At 32.1% G+C, this 21730-nt stretch overlaps 3 protein-coding genes across 3 annotated transcripts; 1 reads left to right on the top strand and 2 right to left on the bottom strand.

Moving 5' to 3' along the window:
* Positions 1-340: 340 nt before the first annotated feature.
* Positions 341-3302, bottom strand: LOC146527199 (catalase-like). The gene is made up of 2 exons (XM_085205697.1): positions 2937-3302; positions 341-2315 (listed from the first exon to the last, which is right to left on the bottom strand). Exons 1-2 carry the CDS (start codon positions 2991-2993, stop codon positions 849-851), a joined length of 1524 nt encoding a protein of 507 aa, XP_085061823.1. The 5' UTR covers positions 2994-3302; the 3' UTR covers positions 341-848.
* A 10681-nt stretch (positions 3303-13983) lies between these two features.
* LOC146527198 (uncharacterized) lies at positions 13984-17246 on the bottom strand. Its single transcript, XM_085206414.1, has 4 exons — positions 16908-17246; positions 15730-15872; positions 15540-15646; positions 13984-14875 (listed from the first exon to the last, which is right to left on the bottom strand). Exons 1-4 carry the CDS (start codon positions 17009-17011, stop codon positions 14759-14761), a joined length of 471 nt encoding a protein of 156 aa, XP_085062540.1. The 5' UTR covers positions 17012-17246; the 3' UTR covers positions 13984-14758.
* A 1036-nt stretch (positions 17247-18282) lies between these two features.
* Positions 18283-20672, top strand: yps (Y-box binding protein ypsilon schachtel). The gene is made up of 4 exons (XM_085206413.1): positions 18283-18501; positions 19131-19194; positions 19277-19636; positions 19770-20672. Exons 1-4 carry the CDS (start codon positions 18393-18395, stop codon positions 20047-20049), a joined length of 813 nt encoding a protein of 270 aa, XP_085062539.1. The 5' UTR covers positions 18283-18392; the 3' UTR covers positions 20050-20672.
* The last annotated feature ends 1058 nt before the right edge of the window (positions 20673-21730 follow it).

Here is a 21730-nt window from a genome sequence, read left to right as displayed (position 1 = left end):
TTTACAAAAATGAAAAGTGATTGAAGACGAAGAAGACGCGTGAGAATACTATATGGGTACATACAAGATTACAAATTGTAGTAATTTTCTAAAATCCCATAATTTGCTTCCTGCTAGTGCTAGGAAATGAAAATATAAAATTTGTCATTTCCCCGAGTGGGAATCGAACCCACAACCGTCGACGCGCACGCCTGTGCCACTGCGCTACGATGGCCTCAATATTTATAAGAAGTTTTACATTTGGTTTAACGATGTAATGATGTGAAAATAAATAAAAACACACTTTTATAGTATTTGTTTACAGTATACCTATCTTAAATACAATTGCAATAAAACTACATTTCATATTTACGTTTATTTTTTAATATTCCTTAGTTTAACCTTGTATACATCCTCTGTCTTTTAAATACATATTACATTTTTTCTTATCGTATAATAAATTTACACCTATTCGTTATATAACATAAGAAAAAACAAATTATGTATATTTGTGCATGTTTATTTCTGTATGTATTATTTGTAAGGTATTATTATTTCACGAAAAAAAAATAAAAAATATAATATCATAATATAGCACCGTAACCTCTCCGTTTAAATAAATGGAATATATTTTCTTATACGAGTAAAGAAATACTCGTAAAATAATATTTTACATTTGTGTTATATTCTTCCCCTATTATATTATGTTATATTATTAATAATAAGATATAACTTTGTAACATATAAAAATGATATGCTAAAACACATTTAATTACGTTTACCTGAAATATAATATATGTATATAAATAGATTCTTTATTTTTATGCGTGGGTTATTCAGTTGCAGTTAAATATTCAGTCGTGTATTATTTACAAGTTAGCATGGAATTTTTTGTATGGTGCAAGCCCAGCAGCTACCTTGCTTCCTAAGTCCGGATGAATTTGGGAGAAAATTTTTATTGCACGCTCTTGTATAAAACCAGCGGCATCTTTTAAGTGACCAACAAAATTAGCAGCAACACGATCCTTTTCGGCATCGCTAAATACATTTTTATACAGGAGGCCAGCTTGTGCATAGTTGTCTTCAGTTTGTCCACTGTCGTATCTGTCAACGTCACCGTTAACATTGTGTCTTGGTTGGAGACGTTGAGCACGAGGGCATTCTCGTGGTCCAGAAAAGGAATTTGGAAAGTAATTGGGTGCACCCTCTTGGTTACATATAGCTTGTGGTCCATCACGCTGATAATTAGAAACAGTAACACGATAGGGACAGTTAACCGGTATTTGAAGATAGTTGGCCCCAAGGCGATGACGATGAGTATCACCATAAGAAAATAGGCGACCTTGTAACATCTTATCAGGTGAAGGCTCAATACCAGGCACTAAGTTAGCTGGATTAAAAGCAATCTGTTCCACTTCAGCAAAATAATTTTTAGGGTTCCTATCCAACACAAACCTGCCCACAGGAATAAGAGGATAATCGGAATGAGGCCAAACCTTCGTTAAATCAAATGGATTAAACTTACAATTTTCGGCTTGTGCCATTGTCATAACCTGGATGTAAAATGTCCAAGAGGGGCAGTCACCTTTTGCAATTGCATTATAAAGATCTCTGATCGCGTAATCAGGGTCAGACGATGCAAGCTCTGCAGCCCTATCAACAGACAAATTTTTAATGCCTTGATTAGTTTTATAATGAAATTTAACCCAATGGGCAACTCCTTGTGCATTAACTAACTTAAAAGTGTGGGATCCGTAACCATTCATGAATCTATAACCGTCAGGGATTCCTCTGTCACCAAATAAATAAAGCACTTGATGCATTGACTCCGGTCTTAAAGTTAAGAAATCCCAAAACATATCTGCATCTTTTAAATGTGTTTCGGGGTTTCTCTTCTGAGTATGAATAAAACTTGGAAATAGTGTGGGATCCCTTATGAAGAAAATTGGGGTATTGTTTCCCACAAGATCCCAGATTCCATCTTCAGTGTAGAATTTGACAGCAAAACCACGAGGATCACGAACAGTATCCGCCGATCCACTTTCTCCACCAACTGTAGAGAATCTAACAGCAATGGGAGTTTTTTTACCAATCCCCTCAAATACTTTAGCTGCTGAATATTTAGTGATATCATGAGTTACTTCGAAAAATCCAAAAGCGCCGGCGCCCTTTGCATGAACTACTCTTTCTGGAATACGCTCCCTATCAAAAGAGGACATTTCATCCAGAAACTGGGCATCTTGCAGAAGAGCAGGTCCATTTTTTCCAACTGTTTGAATCGCAGTCTTGACTCCAACCGGTGCACCAGATTTGGTCGTAATATAACCAATAGGATCCTGAAAATAAGTGCAAAAATATTAGTACTGCAATATGTAAAAATACAATGTATTTGTGACGCAATATTAAAATAATACAACTATACACAAAGCAGCATAAAATAAATTCGCAGCACAGTGATAATCAAGTAAATAATGTATGTACATATTAATATAAGTTTACAATAATATGTATGTAAAAAATACGGTTTGTACGTTTTTTCTTACATTTCAATACACATATTATAATTTATATTTTATACTTAATATATAAATAACCTTGAACTTTCGTAATTGTCGATAATAAGTAGGTAATTATCAGTAGGTACAATTATTAATAACCTAAAATGTACCTAAAGTATTGTTGTTTTTCAAATTAAGCTAGTGTACACATAACTTATTAAATAGATAAGAATGGCATGTTTTATCAATTTTTATATTTTAAATTTGATTTAAAAACATAATTGGCACCGTTCGTTTGTCACACCTTATAAATATAACACAGTATTTAATAGCAGTGTATAATACAACAGGATAAAATATTTAAGAAATGTTGATAAACATAGCCTTTTATAACTATTTGTTTGTGTATATTAAAATAATAACATATACAAACATTTCACTGCTTAAAAAAATTCTTACCTTTGCAGACTTTTTGTAATTTACAAGTTGATCAGAAGCGGGCTCTCTTGAGGCCATTTTGTTTTAATTATTCTCGGCGGTAAAAGAGCAACACACTACACACGACTTATTAACAAATACTGCATGGACACTTGGCGTATCCTTTATATAGAATCGGTTACGATAAACAAGTATGTTTGCGTATGAAGGATTCACTTATTATTATTAAACAAATATAGTTGTGAAATCTAAAACGTCATGAAACTGCTTTGGCGGGTGCTTACGAGTTAGGATCTATAATATACTATTGAACTCAAAATATACTCAAAATATACATAAAAACTTCAGAACATTCTAGGAACGCGCGTCGCATGAGAGTAATTTTGGAGATAAAGCGAGTGGACAGAGGAAGACAGATATATATAGGCGTCTCAACTTTTAGATATACTTGGTAAATGGTAAGGGTAATATTTAATTGCTATTGTTGTTTTCCAATATGTTCTAGAACTTTCCACGGCGTATTATTAAGTTGAAATGTATTTTTTATTATTATAAATGTAAATAGCGAACTGCAACAAAACTATAATGGTGATTCTGTTAGAGTATAATAAAATTTCTATTTATAGAAGTAAAAGTGAAACGGATATTAATAATTTGCATAAGCAAAATTGAGTGTAATGTTTGTATGTAATTAATAACTTGCCAAATTTTGGCTTATCTAACTATAGACAATGTTTAAAACTTGCTTTAAGATAAAAAGTTTCTTTAAATTTTGTTTATCAAAAATTTTGTTGACTTTACTGATATGTTAGATAACAATAATGTATGTTTATAGGTAGCAACGCACTTGTTGTTTTACATCATCAAAATGTTATTATTAACTTTCCTAAACTATTTAAATAACAATAAGTTTTCAAAAAGTTAAGATAACTAAAATATTTTAATAGATAAAAGGAGGAAGGAGGATATAAAATTAGAAAGAAAAGACATTTTGCTATATTGTTTTTATTATCAAGAACAATAACTGCATTATTTTTAGAATTATTTGAAGCTATGGGATCATTTTTACCATTTTATGTAAATGAAAGTAAATTTGTACTTTTTTTAACTTTTTTATCACCTCATTACGATATAAATTAATATTGTAAAGCTTAGAAATTGTATTTTTCTGAATACTACTATGTATTTTGTATGTAGGTATATTATCGACCTACAATTACTGTCTTATATATTACGTAATAAAAATTTAAAGAGCTTAGTTTCGCCCACAAACATATATCAGGTGATCGTACCATAATATATAACATCGAGCTTATATAAAATAGTCTAAAATAATGTTTAAAATATTTTTTTTTTCACTTTTACTATTTAAGTATACTACAATTTGAAAAATATTTAATAATCATACCCAAAGTTCAGGTTCAAACTTAAAAAGCAAATAAAAAGGAAAACTTGTTTTGAGGTCAGGAGCCTCTTAACTAGTTTATTAATAAACGAATAACATCGTGCTTCTGGTGAACATTTACTTATCTACGCTTATTAATAATATAGGTATTTTTACTGATCCTTGATCTTCTATATAGGTACTTTTGAAGAAAGGATATTTAAAGTTTTAGCTTTTGGTGGGTCCACCTCTGAAATGAGAGTGAAAAATAAAATTTATCTCTTCTATACTATACTAAGTATAATATATATATTTAGTCTATGTGTGTATGTACATAGGTATAGTAATTATTTGTTTTTTTATTGAGAACATTTCAAATCGCGTGAACAAACATTTAGCCTACATTTACAATAATCCTGTTCTAATGCATTATTTGTTCAGAATATTCTGTAAAATATAATTTTATTTAAAGCTCTCGCTGTTACCTTATGAAAAATCAAATTAAAAAGAATAAAGGTATAGGCCGAAGCCGAAAGCTATCAGTAACATAAGTAGCTACTTATACTACTTGTTTGAATATCATAATAATATTGTTATATCAACAATATTTGTCTATTACAATGTACTGGTAATTTAGGGTTTTGTAAAAGTGGTAATTTTGGATACGATAAAATAATCCGTTTTGCTTATAGAATGTCTGTGCCCTACTTTTATTATTTTATTCATGACAGGTTTATTCTCGATTACCTTCAGCACTCGTATACCGATAAGTCAACAAAAATTGTTGATTTCTAGTCATTATGCATCACTAGTCTACCTGTCTATTTAATATTGCGTATTGTATTCGCATTATTATTTATTTATATTTTATTACTGATCTTCCAGAAATTGTATTGATTATGTATAAAAAAAATATTTATCTTATATTTTGATTTTTTACAAAAAAACTCGACTTTTCAATTTCGACCGGATAATAGAAAAATGTTTAGTTACATCACATCAGTCCAGGTAAACCGTAACTACGCGCAGACTGTAATTCCCGACTCTGTAACAATTCAGGGTTAAAACAGATTATATATTGCTCTACAAATCTCTGTCTATCATTGAGAAATTTCAAACACTACGGGCTTCAGAGGGTGTCAACTAAGATTGAGAATCCAAAATCTTGAATTCTCTGTCTATGTTATAATCATATATATCGTTTTTTTTTATCATTCTACAAATAGGTAATAATTTACACACAATATTTAACACGAAATAACGAAAACTAAAGATTTGGCCAATTCAATGTAACAGTTGTATAAAATAACTCTATTACAAACTAACAATTTTGCAGAACAACAAACTTTAAATTGATATAACTTTTTTATTGTATCAAAATAAATTTTATGTTACTCCACATCCCTCTATATATTTTGGTGTTAATCTCATAATAATCGGTTCAGTTCAGTTGTCTGGAGGTTAACAAAGAGGCAGACAAAAATGTTAAAACTGTTTAATTGTGTTTTAGTATCGTGTAAATAACTATATGCTCTTAAAAAACACAGTTATATATATATAACTAGCGGCCCGCTCGCGGTTACACCCGCGTGAACTATGTTATTATTATTTTCTGTCTCCATGACTACGTCCTAATGACGTCTATGCAAAATTTGAGACTTCTAGCATTTATAGTAACGAAGTTTCATACTAACTTTCGACCCCAAAAACAACCCCTTAAAAGTCGAATATTGCAAATTCCCGTCTTAGCGAGCACCTACGTCCTATAAGTAACTCCTATGGAAAATTTGAGATTCCTAGCACATGTAGTTTCTGAGATTTCGTGATGAGTGACTGACCTTTCGATTTTATATATATAGATAATATTATAATAATATCAGTGTATAGATTTAGACAAACTGAACTTTTTTCAGTTATACGCTAATAAAATACTATCTTATATCCCGCATATAGCAGAGAAAGCAGAGGGAATCTAGTGTTAAGACATTGTTTTCCCCACTTTTCGCACGATTTTGCATTGATATTGCGTATTGAATGGCGGAACACAAAGCCACTCTTTGCCTTGTGATCAAAGCGAAGAAATGAAAATATTAACTGAAATCAAAACCTTTTGTTAAGACATTCTGTTCCCCACTTTCAGTCAAATTCTAGAAGCATTGCGTGTTGAGTGACACCACGCTTTGCCTCGACATCAGGGCAAAGAAAATGGAAAAATAAATTCAAAAAGATATTTATTTCCTCATGTGGGATCCAATCTGCAACCAGTCGCGTGTACAGTCACATTTTGTGCTCCTGCGCCACGGTTGACCTCTAAATATTAATTAATTATAATAAATTTCCCCAAAGTCGCTCAGCGTGCTATGGAAAGGGCTATGCTTGGAATATCTCTGAAGGATCGAATTCAAAATGAAGTTATCCGACAGAGAACCAATGCTATCGACATAGCCCAAAGGATTAGCAGGCTGAAGTGGCAATGGGCTGGTCACATTTGCCGCAGAACCGATGACCGTTGGAGTAAGCGCGTTCTACAGTGGAGACCACGCCTCGGCAAGCGTAATGTAGGACGTCCTCCAGCTAGATGGGGTGACGATATTCGTAAAGTGGCGGGCAGCGGCTGGATGCGAAGAGCTGAAGATCGAGCTCAGTGGCGTGCCATTGGAGAGGCCTATGTCCAGCAGTGGACGAGGACAGGCTGATGATGATGATGATGATGATGAATTTCCCCAAGTAGGAAATGAACCCACTACTGTCGTATTCAAAGTTACATGCTTTTGCTACTTCGCCACGAAGGCCTCATTAGGTAATTTATATTTAAGTCTCTTGGGAATTTATTTTATTTTGCTCCCAAAATGCACCACACCACTGTAGATCGCATCAACGCTCAGCAGACTTGATGCGGTCAAACGCAAGCCTATTCTTTATAAAAAAAAAATATATATATATATTTAGGTAGATGGTAAGTAGCGTGCTCGGTACAGACACCGACCCTCTTACGATTTTATTATAAGTGTAGATATATATTATTTTGCAGAAGATGTAAATGTAACTTTAACGTTCATGAAAAATATGTATTTATTAAATATTATGTGACCTAAAATAAAATAGATGGTTACGTTTTCGTATTCACATATAACATTAGTAAAATATTCAACCAAACATCGTGAACGGTGTAGCGTTAATTTCATTTCTCATTATTATACATATGTTAATATCGTAATACGTCTCTGTTACTATGTACATAATGTAGAATCTCCTATATTATATATATAGGTATCGTTCATATATGTACTTACAAAAAAATGCTGAACCGATCTTAAATAGTAATATGGTAGTAAAATTAAGTAATTCAGTACATTGAATAAATAATCGTGTAGTTAAAGCGGACGAAGCCACTGGCGGTCGCTAGTAACTAATAAGATATTCCTACATACATATATATATGTGGATATGTATACAAATATAATAGAGGCGTGTTAAAATATTGCACGAATGTAGAATATAACCTCGTTACAATTTTATATTTTTTTAAACAAATTACGTTAGTTCAAATATGGAGATTTATATAAATTATAATTAAATAGATGAAATAAATAAAATGTATGTACAGGAAAGTCGTAGCGCAGGGGCAGAAGTGTGTGACTGTATACGCGACAGGTTGTATATTCGATTCCCACTCGGGAACTATTTAATATTTTAATTTCTTCGCTCCTGTGCAATGCAAAGCAATGTCTCCAGAATTTGGCGGAAAGTGGGGAGTAGAGTCTCTTAACGCTTAGTTCCCTCTGCCTCGCAGCGAACAGCGTGAAGCTGAAGAAGAAGAAAACTAAAGAAGTAACATACAGTGTTTTGTTAAATATTATACACGAAAGATTATTATTAATACATGGGGCAAAAAGGTATGTGCACCAAACCATGCTATTATTACATGACTCTGCTATATGGAAAATTCCAGCATCATAATTACACTATCAGATCTCTTGTGTTTTAACGATGAACGACTCATATTTAAGTAAATGTATAATTATGTGTTGAGTATATGCATTTGTGATGATTACTCCGATTCTTTAAATGTTATTTAGTGTACCTACATATTAACATGGAAATTCACAAAATATAAGTAAAAGTACCCAAAGACACAATTGATCTATTTTTTTAAGTAAACATATTTTGAATTATTGGCTCATGAAACTCTGTGCTGTGCTGTGCTGAGCCGAAAAGTGGTGACCTCAGCCAGTGCAGCAACTGGGGAGGAATCGCTCTACTATATTTTACATCGAAGGTTATCTGCAAGGTAACACCCTCGGTTAGGATTCCTAACTATAACATAAAAACATTATTATTTATAACAGTCAGTTAGTAACAGTCGTGGCGAGGAGGCACAAGTGTGTGACTGTTAACGCGGCTTCTTGTAGGTTCGATCCCCACTGGAGGAAATGAAATATTTATTTAAGTATATATTTTCATTTCTTTGCTCTGGGGTCTAGGCAAAGCCCGGTGAGTTTTGTCACTCAATACGCAATGCCTCCGAAAGTCAACGGAAAGTGGTGAATGGGGTGTATTAATATTAAGTTCCCTCTACCTAGCCTGCTATGTGCGGGATACAGCGTGAAGCTGATTTAACTTAATTTACTTTGTAACAACTTTGCCTAGATGTGTATTTTTAAATGTTATGTCGCTTCCTTGTTTATATACAAATCATTTAATTATAATACAAAACCTGTTATAGTTCATAATTTACCGTATATAATTATAAACTATTCCTAAGATATTTTCCTTGAGGGAAAATAATGACACAACATGTTTCTTGACAGATTGTTTAATCGTAAACAAACTTATAGAGACAAGTCGTGGTGCAGGCCTGCAGGGGCTCAAAATGTGACTCACAGTCTCGCGATTAGTTGTCGGTTCGATCGAGAAAATGAAATATTTATTTAAACGTATATTTCCATTTCTTCGCTGTGGTGTCGAAGCAAAGCGCGGCGTTGAGTTGCTCCACTCAACACGCAATGCCACTAGAATTTGGCAGAAAATGGAGAACGAAGTGTCTTAACACTAAGTTCCCTCTTCCTACCCTGTGTTAAGATTGTTTTTAAAACGTATAGTATTAAGGTACATTAACCAAAAGCGGTTTCGCCTGCTTAAACTTATTTTTATATTATAGCCAAATTACATAAAATCTTTACATAAGTTAAAAGTGAAGGAAGAATGTTTGTTTCATTCATCCATCCATCCATCCATTCTCACAAATTTTGCCATTTATTTTTATATAAATTAAATTTACAGACGGTGCTGACAAATCAGTTTTAATTTGATTATTCACTAGCGACCCATTCGCGGCTTTGCCCGCGTACGAGCTATAATACTTTTTGTACTACTTCTTATACTTTTTTTATTTGCTTCATTAAGTGCATTTGCCAACAGATTAATACATTCAATCATTATGTAACTGTATGGTAGGACGTCATTGACAGCAAGAGCGCCCCCCGCGGGACGCGAGAAAAGGCTTGAGGCCGTAAACAGAACTTTGAATTATTTTAATTTTACATTTTCTCGAAAAGTTTACAAAAAGAAGTAAAGTAAAGAAAAGTATATAAAATTTATGTTTTATAAACAAACGAAGAAATGGAAATATAAACGTAACTAAATACCTATTTCACTTCCTCGAGTGGAGTCGAACCCAGCCGTCGCGTTTTAGTCACACCCTTGTATGATATGATAGCATATTACATAACGTGAAAGTCATTCGATTCGGCCAGTAACTAAATTAAAAAATAAATAAGATAAAAAGCTAATTACATTGAATATCAAATCCGTTTGCTTGATAAGATAAATAACCTCTAGGCTCTAAAGCTTTGTAATTTTAGATTTTAAAAGTTTTAGGGTTCCGTACTTGGAAAGAAAAAATTAAACGCTTACGGGATCTTTTGTCGCTGATAAAAGAGAAGAAGAATTTTATTTTCAATTCACAAGAAGCTAAATATATTATTAAATAGTCTACAATTTATAATCAAAACCTACTTAAGGTATTTTCCGACGTCCTAATATTATAAAATTTGGCATGAAAATAGAATAGTGTAAATAATGGAAAAATACGAAAATTATACATCTATATGTATGTCACAAAAAACTATCATTAATAGTTATATTTTCTCTATTTTAGATAATTTTGATAATGTGTTTTTGTATTATTTCCCGTTATTTTAGAATTTAATTTAATTTACATATATATATTTACTAGCGGCCCGCTCGCGGTTATACCCGCGTGAACTATGTTATTATTAATTTCTGTCTCCATGACTACGTCCTAGTGACGTTATGCAAAATTTGAGACTCCTAGCATTTGTAGTAACGATGTTTCATACAAACTTTCGACCCCAAAAACAACCCCTTAGATGTCGAATATTGCAAATTCCCGTCTTAGCGAGCACCTACGTCCTATAAGTAACTCCTATGCAAAATTTGAGATTCCTAGCACTTGTAGTTTCTGAGATTTCGTGATGAGTGAGTGACCTTTCGATTTTATATACGTATATACTTAGATGCTAATACTAAAAATAAAAATATAAAATGTTGCTTCTAAAGAATAGTCAAAACCTAACGATGACTTTTTATTCTTATCATAATCGAAAAAATTAAAATAATACCGCGTCAGTAGAATTATAAAAATTAAGTCGCAGAGGGTTAAATTCCTTCATATAAAATAGAACGTAGAAGTCATGCAGTCGCTAGTCGCTTTATTGACAACTAGTGGACCCGGACGCGGCTACGCCTGCTTCAACTATAAGAATATTTATTAAATATATTCATGAAATTATTTTCAATTCTCAATAGAATTAGTAAGAAAATATAAGCTCAAATAATCAAAAAGAATAATAAGTAGATACACATTATTAGAAAAAATTATCTGAGTTATTGAAATGAAGTAACAAAAGGATTAAAAGTAACTAAAGGATAGGTATTCTTAATATTAGAAAAAGTACCTAAAGTTTTCCGTACGTGCGTACATAGATGTCGACTCTACGAAATAACTAAACATTTCTCTCTATTAAGTAGGATAATTTTAGCGGGCAATATCAAATAAAATAAGAAGAGAATCAAAGTGTATTTTAAATTAATTATAAACAACAAATTAAGTTCGAAAATGTATGAAAATTTATAAAACCGTCAACGTCATCTGCCCGTTCGCGTCGGTCATACTGTGCCGCCCGCTAGGTGGCTAGGTCATTTGGAATCAGTGACATCTCCTTAATTATTTATTAGAATGTTATACAGTAAACTATAATTTCAATCTAGATAAAATGCTAAAAGTGACTATTATATTTATTATCATAAGGATGAATATCAAAACGTCGCGGTAGCAGTCGCGTAGCAACGACGGTTGTTATTAACAGGGCAGAATAAATTGCATGTCAAATTAGAATGTACTTTAAAATATATTAGTATATATGTGTAATGTAATGTTATATAGCCTATAGCACTTCTGAAGAATGCAGCTTTCATACAAAACAAAAACAATGAAAATCGGACCAGTAGATCCAGAGATCCTAGCGTTCAAACAAACAAACAAACAAACAAACAAACAAACAAACAAACAAACAAACAAACTCTTCCGCTTTATTATATTAGTATAGATATGTTGGCAAGTTTAGTAACTTTATTAATAATAATTTTGTATTTTTAGTAAATTTACTAAAATTGTCAACAAGATAAAAACAACATTTATTCTTAAAAAATCTTATCTATCATAGTTTAATATCAATTGGATGCGGCTTACTCACGTGCGGTCATTTGATCCCGATGCCAGGAGGATATCGTGGCGCACAATCGTGCAACCGTAAATGGCTGTGGGTTCGTTTTTTTTACTTCAAAAAAATCAAAAATCCTTATAGAAATTACGATAATTTAGTAAAAAAACATATTAGAAATTGAATGAAAGAATTATTTGTATACATGTTTTTCTGTTTTTGTTTATCATTTTATATATTTCTTTATTTTGTGTGTGCAATAAAGAATATTCCATTCTATTTAATTTTTATATTCGATTTGCTTTAAAAAAACAAAACGTCAAATAACTTTTATCGGTTCGGTTTTTTACTTATGGCGCGTCGAGTAACTTTAATTCTTTGGGTATATGTATTCTGTGCTTTAAGCGTCAAAGTCAAACTTAAAACTACCTTTTACTCACTAACTTTTCAAGCCGTAAAATTATTTTAAACATATTATTAACAATTTACAAGAACAATGTCTCTAGAAAAGCAAAAGATGGATAAATTTTTCAAAGCATTTGACAGTCTCATTCGTATGCAAACATGTTTGTTTAATTTTTTTTGTCTTTATAGGGTTCCGTAAGAAAAAAAAACGGACAATGTTTTTTTACTAAGATTTATGTAACTTTTGTTTTTTTCTTAACTTATAAGTAAAGCGTTGCTAATAGTAAACTCCTTTAATAAATACTTGAAACGTTTCTTTTGTTTTCTTCCTTCACACAATGTTTCCTTTTCAAATGTTGAGGCAGGATGGTCACTATGTTCGTAGTCTTCGACCAGAGGCTTAGGAATGGGGAGGCCGAGTAGTCCGTGCGTATTCCAGAAATCTTGTGTCCACCCCACAATTTGTAGGCAATAGAAAAAAATACCCTGAAAACTTACTAAAGAAAAAAACCTTTACACAAGTATATCTGTTCTAAGCTAAAGTTTAGGCCCCCACTAGACGATATCTCTTGGTACGTCCACCCCTATTTATTATATTGTCTGTTGGATACCAGTCCCACAGCTACGCTAGAACTCACTGTAAATGGAAAAGGAAATAATTAGAATTTTGAAAAATCCAACGAATATATTAAATGTAATAAGAGCAAAGGCAGAAGGAACCTAGTGTTAAGACATCCGTTCCCCGCTTTCCGCAGAGTTCTGGAGGCATTGCGTGTTGAGTGGCGAAACTTAACACCGCGCTTTGCCTCAACAATTCAAAAATACACACATGACCAAATGAATTAGTTTTCTATTTCATTATATTTACATAAAGTATGCAATAGCCAAAGGTACACTTAAGGTGATAGGTGAGGAACAGAATCATACATAATGAAGTGACTTAAGTATTTGGATTGTTTTTAGTTAAGTACATTAAAATATACGGAATATTTAACCTATACCTATTTGGTACCGTGTTATTTTTTCTCTATTGTCAGTAGAAGATATCATGTATACGTAGGTACAACAGAATACTGTTTTGAATCTACAATATTACTCTTGAGTTACATGAATACATGTTACATGAATATTGATAGTATGAAAAGTATTCTAATACATAATACATATATGAGTTTATATATATATAGATATTATTTTTTGCTGAGTTTAATATCCTCTTGAGAGAGCGAAGAAATGAATATAATAAATATTTCATTTCCTAGAGTGGCAACCAAATTCACCTGGTGCCACAACTGGTCTCAAAATATACAAATTGAATTATCAAAAGTTTCAGTTTCTTGCCGGCTCTTCTCAGCAAAACTGCCTTCCGAACCGGTGGTAGTTTTTTATTCATATGTTCATTCGACGATTCAAAAGTGCTTATAATAATTGCCTATTTGAATGAAGAATATTTTGAATTTGAAAATAAAATTCTTTATAGGTGTGTGTGTTATTCTTTTGATAAAATGTATAAAAATTAAAGAATACACAGATAAAAGAGTCAAAACTATTTATTTTTTCAAAAGTCTAGTAAAAGATAGATTACTATTCTATTCACTACAAAGACATACAGTATTAAATACCAATAAAAAAGCTCAACTTAACATTTTTATAAAATAACATTTTTTCTTTAAAAAAATATAAGAAACTTAACATAATCTTTGGCTGTTATAATTTATGACATAACTTAACAACAAAGTAATATATATATTATGAGATCATTTAATAAAATATATAAAATATTTTAAATAAATTAGAAGCAAATAAATTCAATTCTATAATTTCCAATCGAGTCCAACAATTGTTGTTTCAAAATATTTTTAAGTAAATATTCACTAAGTAAATGCAATTTAATAGTTTCTTTTAAAAGCTTCAATCTGTATTCTGCAAATAGCAATGTAGACAGAGGTTAAGAACTCTTAACTTAACTCCTCTCCCCACTTGAATTTTGCGGTTCTATTTGTTTTGCATTGCGTGTTGAGTATCGAAACTCAACGGCACGTTTTTCCTTGGTACCAGACCGAAGAAATGAATATAGTAATAAATAATAATTCATTTCTCCGAGAGGGGATCGAACCCACAACCGTCGCGTTATAGTTACACACTTGTGTCCCTGCGCCACAACTTTAGTTTGTACGAAGTTAAAACATGAAATCGTTCTGTTTCCTTTTACAATGTAGTTAAATGATTAAATGACATAAGTTCGAGGGAAACGATTATATATTTTCTAATACATAAAAGGGACGATAATTTCAAAGTTGACCATCCCCTTAGTTCTCAAGAATATGTGCAAATCGAGCACGTCGTACCCGCAATAATGTTTTGACAATTGGCTCCAGTTTTTCATCCTTTAACAAGAGCAGCTCCTTGTCCAATTCTGGATACATCTGAAAAATAAAACAAGTGGTGTTAATAAAACTTAAATGAAATGGAAAACTTAAGTATTATGATTTTTTTAGCTTTACGCTGTAGCCCGCACACATCAGAGTTAGTAGAGGAATCCTGGTGTTATACTCGGGTCCGCATTTTCCCCAGAATTCTGGAGGCATTGCGTGTTGAGTAGCAGAATTCAACGCCATGCTTTGAATAGAGACCAGAGCGAAAAAATGAAAATATTGAATATTTCATTTCCTCGAGTGGGAATTGAACCCACAAACTGTCAAGCGACGACTGTCGCGCCACGACTGGCCTCAGTAAATGATATGATGTTAGTAAAATGGTATAATAAACTTAATTTAATACATTTTTCACTATTCCATAGCAGTATTTTTGATATTATGATTATAATAATAGATATACTCTATGTATTCATAAGAATGTGTAATATAAAAAAAAACATCATGAATTTATTAAGGTAATTAAGCAATAATGGCTGTTCCTTACTTTTGAGGGAGAGTGTCTGACTGCAACCATGATGTTGGATATTCGGGAGAATGGTTACAATTAATGATTATTTCCCTGCTTTGGTAAAACAAAGCGTCTTCTATTCTAGAATTTCTCTGCCTATCCTGCTTTGTGAAATATAATGTAAAGTTAAAGAAAAAAGCTTACTTCGCGCTTTGCAGCCAACTTCAAAGATTCCCGACTACTTGTCACATCAAGAGTCATGGCGCGCATCAAAATGCGCCGGGCTTTCCACAGTATGTCATCTCTCTCCCCTATAAAAAAACAGGACAGCTTAAAATATTATTTATCAAATTTTATTAGAAAGTAAGTCTTAAATAAATAATATTGTAATTACGGCTTGATATATCCCCCATTAGCGCACGTCTTTTAATTTTTTCCAGTGTTGCTAAAAGCCTTTGTCTTTCTTGCAGAATCCTTTTTGCCTCATCATGGTTTCTATCCACATTTCTGTCCACCTTCTCAAGTAATGTCAGAAGCCTATAACAAATAAAAATAATTATGAAATTTAATAAACAATATAACAATAGAGTTCTTGGGGTCGAAAATTACCCCACAAAGGTGTGTAATTTTTGTACATTTATTGTTTTTATTAAATTTTAAAGACAGTGATGCATCGATGGAATGAAAGTCAAACTGGAGACACTTTATGTTATCTAGTCAATAAAATAGTGGTATACTTATGGTATTCCCCATTTTTTTTTAATTTAAGCCATTTTTTTATTTCGCCAATTGATATGTTTAGCAGTAAGAACACACATGGTATTATCGATAATTATATTTTTGTAATTTTATATTACTTTATTAACTATTGAAAAAAAAAATGTGCTTAACACATGTAATATGGTTTCTCTTTTTCCTTTTATCCCAAGAGTAGTTTTTACCAGAACATCCTGCCAGTTTGTCATAAATTATATTTTTACACAATACTATAAAAATAAACTACGATAATAAATTATAAAGCACATGTAATGCAAGCATTTCATATTAAAAGTGCCATAGACGTTTTGTCATCGCTAAAATTATATCCACCATTTTTACTAACATTCAACTTGTTGATAAGAGAGTACTGTCGTGATTCCATTGTTACTTTTGTTGTTTTTATTAAGTTTCTTGTTTTGTTAAGTGTAAAGTTGTTTTCTGATTATTTTTTTTGTTATATTGATTTTTTTTAGTAAAATATAAGTACACCTGGACCAAATTAAACAGATATTAAAAAGTGCCATAAAAGTTTTAGAAACAGTATTTCTTTGTTTACATTTTGTCTCATTCCAAAATGAATAAACTATATATAAGTATTTTAATATAAAATATTTTAATTCTATATTCTTTGTAAATGAATTTGAGTGCATATACATGAATTGTTTTTACTCAGGAGATTGAATTTTGATTGCAGTTATCGCTACAAGATTGCGGATATAAACGCAATCATGACAAGCCGGTTTACAATAACTTTCAATCGATATAATAATTGTTAATACATAATATAATGATAATTAAAAAGTTCGTATTTACCTGTCTTTGGGATCTTTGGGGACGACAATTATTTTTGAGTTTTCATTTCGGGATTGGGTCCCTTCTGCATCTGCCGTGGTGGATGAAATAGTATCCAAATCCATTGTACAAGTTATCTTTCAATAAACAACACTGCACAAAAATATTTGATAAGGAGTACACTTTTCTATAAAAAAGAGACAAGGAGCACAAGAAGGAGTAAAGAGTCTTTGTTTTTAGTCTTTACCACAGAACACATTTACTGTCTTTACTAAAGAAAAGACCACAGAATACATTTACACATTTGCTAAAGACAATAAAGACAAACTAGAAGTAGAAAATGTAGAAATATTCAACCACAGAACACATTTACCCAAAGAGTATATTCAACTGTCGATATGCACATATCACTTAATATCGATCAAATCCATTCGATGAATCGTAGAATGTGATATTTTAAAAGTATTAATTATTGTAATTAGAGATGTGGATCGCTATAACAATAATTTTATATATGTTTTTAATAAAGATATACATATGGCTATTTATTTATGAAATAAATGTTGAAAAAATAAACATGGTGAACAACATTATGGTCACATTTATTTTAACATATTTGAGAAAAAACAGGTAAAATATGAACTTAAATAAACTAAAGTTGAATTATATTGTAAATTATTATAAAGAAATATTGTATAATATATTAAATTAGTACTAAAAATTTACAAAGTATTGAAAAATATCTACATATTTTTAAAATATAACAATAAACATCGATGCAAGGTTTAGTGTTTTATATCGATATATCCCATTTATGTTATGAATTTTGTAGTTGTAACTTTTATTAATATTAAACGCTACCATAACTAGAAAATCAATTTTATTACAGGCTAATAGTATTTTTTTAATACTATATACAGTAGAAACTCGACTATCCTGCCCTCAGTTATACGGATTCGCGATTATCCGGACTATTAACCGCAATAATTATTTTATACAACCTACTACAATGAAACTTAAGAAAATTTATTTGTCTTTCCGTGTCTTTATTGTCTGTGCCTTTCTTTATACATCTGATTATTCGGATTTTCGATTATTCGAATGACTAACGACAACAATTATACCGGTTAATCGAGATTCTACTGTACATTAATATTGTAAAAACAAAATATATTATAATCCTTATTCTATTACATACATTAAAATAATATGAATTAAAATATCAAAGAATTTTCTTATATTTTATATATATACTAAGTTAATATAAAGAAATATTTTAATAAAATATCTTCCTACTTTATGTTGTGATAATCATTGTGTTTTAAGCTTAGTGAATCGATTATAGCGGAAATATTCTCACTGTACCAACATAACAAAGTTAACGAGATAAATATTTTTTTTTAAGTTTGCCAGTCCACTTGTAACGATCAAAGAGCGGTGAACATCGAGGAGAGGTCGTGGAGGAATTTACCATCTTTGCCACCATCGCCGTTCGCCAATTACACCATGGCTGATACCGAAAAGGCGCCGCAGCCGCAGCCCCAACAGCAGCAGCAACCTGAGCAACAACCCCAACCCCAGCAAGCAAAGGCAGCTAAACAAAAGCAGGTCATTGGTAAGTGTCGCTACGCCATCTTAGTTTAGCGTGCCCATGGTATTTTAAGAGCACATGGTTTTCGAATGTTGTATTTATTCGTTATTATATCATTTTTATGCGAAAATAAATCACTTCTTTAATTGTAGATAGTTATGATATGTTATTAATATGGTTAAAGTGAAAGCAAGCTTAGTAATACATATTATCGATCGTTTCTTGACCTCCGGCTTTACGACTCGTCTCTAACGCATTACTGATGGAGCGAAATTATGGAAATGCGCTTCTCGATAAATACAGTTATGCTTTAATACAAATTGAAGATTTTTAAATACCACTGCGGTTTTTAACGTTTTATTAAACAATGCTGGCGCGTTATGGCTGAATTTGCTTGAAATAGATATTCGAAATTATTGCACCATAGCCTTTTCAGTGCATACCGCCATTTTATATTCTTTACATATTGTTGATGAGATTATCTATTTGTTTACTACGATATACATTCATTAATAACCAATGTAATGATATATACGTATTGTTTGTTTTATTATACTAAATGAACTTTTATCAAAGTTATATACCTAGCCGGTAAAATGAATTGTTTGGTACTCAAAAATGTCTAATTATTAACTAATTTCTTTGGTTTACAGCTGAGAAGGTTTCGGGCACAGTTAAATGGTTTAACGTCAAGAGTGGATATGGTTTTATCAATAGGTAAATAATTATATTGAGCATAATATTATTAGTGGCTGAATATTTGCAATCGCTATAAAGATTTACTTAATTATATGAACAGGAATGACACAAAGGAGGATGTATTTGTTCATCAAACTGCAATCGCCCGTAACAACCCACGCAAGGCTGTGCGCTCGGTCGGCGACGGCGAGGAGGTGGAGTTTGCCGTGGTGGCCGGCGAGAAAGGCTATGAAGCTGCCGGAGTGACCGGCCCCGGCGGCGAGCCGGTCAAGGGCTCGCCCTACGCTGCCGATAAGCGTCGCGGCTTCCCACGCCAATACTACCCTCGGCCAGGAGGCGGACGCGGCGGCGAGGGCGCTCCACGCAGAGGTGGCATGGGACGTCGTGGGCCCCCGCCCAATCAGGGGGGCGCGCAGGGGGATGAGGTGCAGGAAGGAGCCGGAGGTCCACCACAGCGTAGGTTAGTCGACGCACTCATACGTACTATACTTTAGTTAAGATACTTAGTTACACCTTATTCATGCCCAATTTTGAAGATATGTTCTGTAATCAATTAAAGTTTATATAAAATAATATTGATATTATTATTATAGTTACTTCCGCCGCAACTTCCGTGGTGGACGCCGTGGCGGAGGATCCTCCCGGCCTATGTACCGTGGTGGATACAGATATGTCCGTCTCCGCAACAACGCACAGGGACCAGGCCAGGGTCAGGGACAAGGGCAGCAAGGTCAAGGGCAGACTTCGCGCCAAAATGGTCAGGGAGAAGGTGAAGCTCCGGCCCCCGCCCCTGCGGCGCCAGCACAGCCGAAAGCAAAAGCTAAGCCTGCAAGCACCACCATCGAGACCACCACCAATGAGAGCCAGGCCTAAATGGTCGGCACTGTGGCACGCCCCTAGTAGTACATGTCGATTCCAGCCGTGCCGCATGCTATCACAACTTACTGTCTGTCTATTCAGCTAAAGAGTGTTATGATCAGATCATTGTACACCAATTTTATGTGTAGAGGTAGCTAAGTCGACAGGGGTGTCGCAAGTGGAACTGCATACTATCATGGATCAGAGATGTGATATTTTTATTATTTTATAATACGTTGTATACCATTCGGTCGCCGGGCGGCGGGCGATAGTATCGAATTATTTTTTACTATTTAATAAATATTATAGTTCGCCGTGCGAAACCGCCTCTTAAGAAATTGCATGTTTTAATATTTAATGAAGTTTTTGATGATTATTGGGTATACATGTAAAATTATAAAATGTCCTCTTAAGTGAGATGTTGTGCAATTTTAAATTATGATATTTATGTATATGTATTGAGAAATGATATGCAGGTTCCGAGGCCCCAAGAGAATCTTATATTTATTAATGTCATGTGAACTTATTTTTATCAATTTATAATTTTAATCTGATTTTATTAATTGTGCATAATTTTAACCAAAATTATAGTTTTGCAATTTTAACACTCAGAAATAAACTTCTTTTTACCTGTGTGACATTTGATTTATTTATTTAAAAACCTATTTTCTCCTATTTTTTTAATAAAGCCTTTATTTAACATACATTATAAAGATAATAATATTATTTAGTAATAACAATTTTAACATATTCAAATAAGATACTCAATACCTTTCTAAAAGAATTAAGATTTGTAAAAAAGTATGGAAAACTTTAGAGTGATTGAAGTAATCACCCTATGCCATTCAATGAAACAGTAATTGCTTACAGTTGTGTTTATTCTTTCATATAAATAATTGCTTAAGGTTATGTTTATTGAATATTTCAACTTTCTTAAAGAAAGAACTATTTCTAAATAAAAAAATCATGTCTAATCAGTCACTCAAAATTAGCTAAGAATTTATGAAAAAATCCTATCTTTATCTATATAATATTTTTTTGTATATTGACATACATAGATGTTTTTGCAAATAAGATAATAAGTTACAATTAATATATTAATGAACCACAATAAATTCTAAATATGTTATATATATTTACTAGTGGGTCCGGGCGCGGCCACGCCCGCGTAAATATAAGCCTAAATAATTAAAATAAGTTAAAAAATAATAATAAGTGGAGATTTATTATTAGAAAAAATATCTGAGTAACCGAAATGAACAAACAAAAGAAGTAAAAGAAGGAAAAAGTACCTAAAGTTTGCCGTGCGCGCGTACTAAACATTTTTCTATATTAAATAATTACAAATTTTTGCGAACAATATTTAATAAAATCCCAAATGATTAAAATTACGATATTTTAAGTGTAAAACATCGGTATAGATAACCGAACTCAGATAAATTAATTATAAGCAGCAAATAATTACATAAAAAATAATAGTAATTCGAAAATATATAAAAATTTACAAAATCATCAAAGTCATCTGCCCGTTCGTGTCGGTCATACTATACCACTCGTAGGCTAGGTCATTTGGAATCAGTGACATCTTAATTATTTATTAGAATGTTATACAGTAAACTATAATTTCCATCTAGATGAAATGCTAAAAGTGACTATTATATTTATTTTCATAAGGATGAATATCAAATTATAGAAA

The sequence above is a fragment of the Heliconius melpomene genome, chromosome 21, assembly GCF_056956725.1.
Source record: "Heliconius melpomene rosina isolate 202511_hmr_F chromosome 21, ASM5695672v1, whole genome shotgun sequence".
Classification (NCBI taxonomy): domain Eukaryota; kingdom Metazoa; phylum Arthropoda; class Insecta; order Lepidoptera; family Nymphalidae; genus Heliconius; species Heliconius melpomene.
This window is presented reverse-complemented; position numbering and strand designations above follow the sequence as displayed.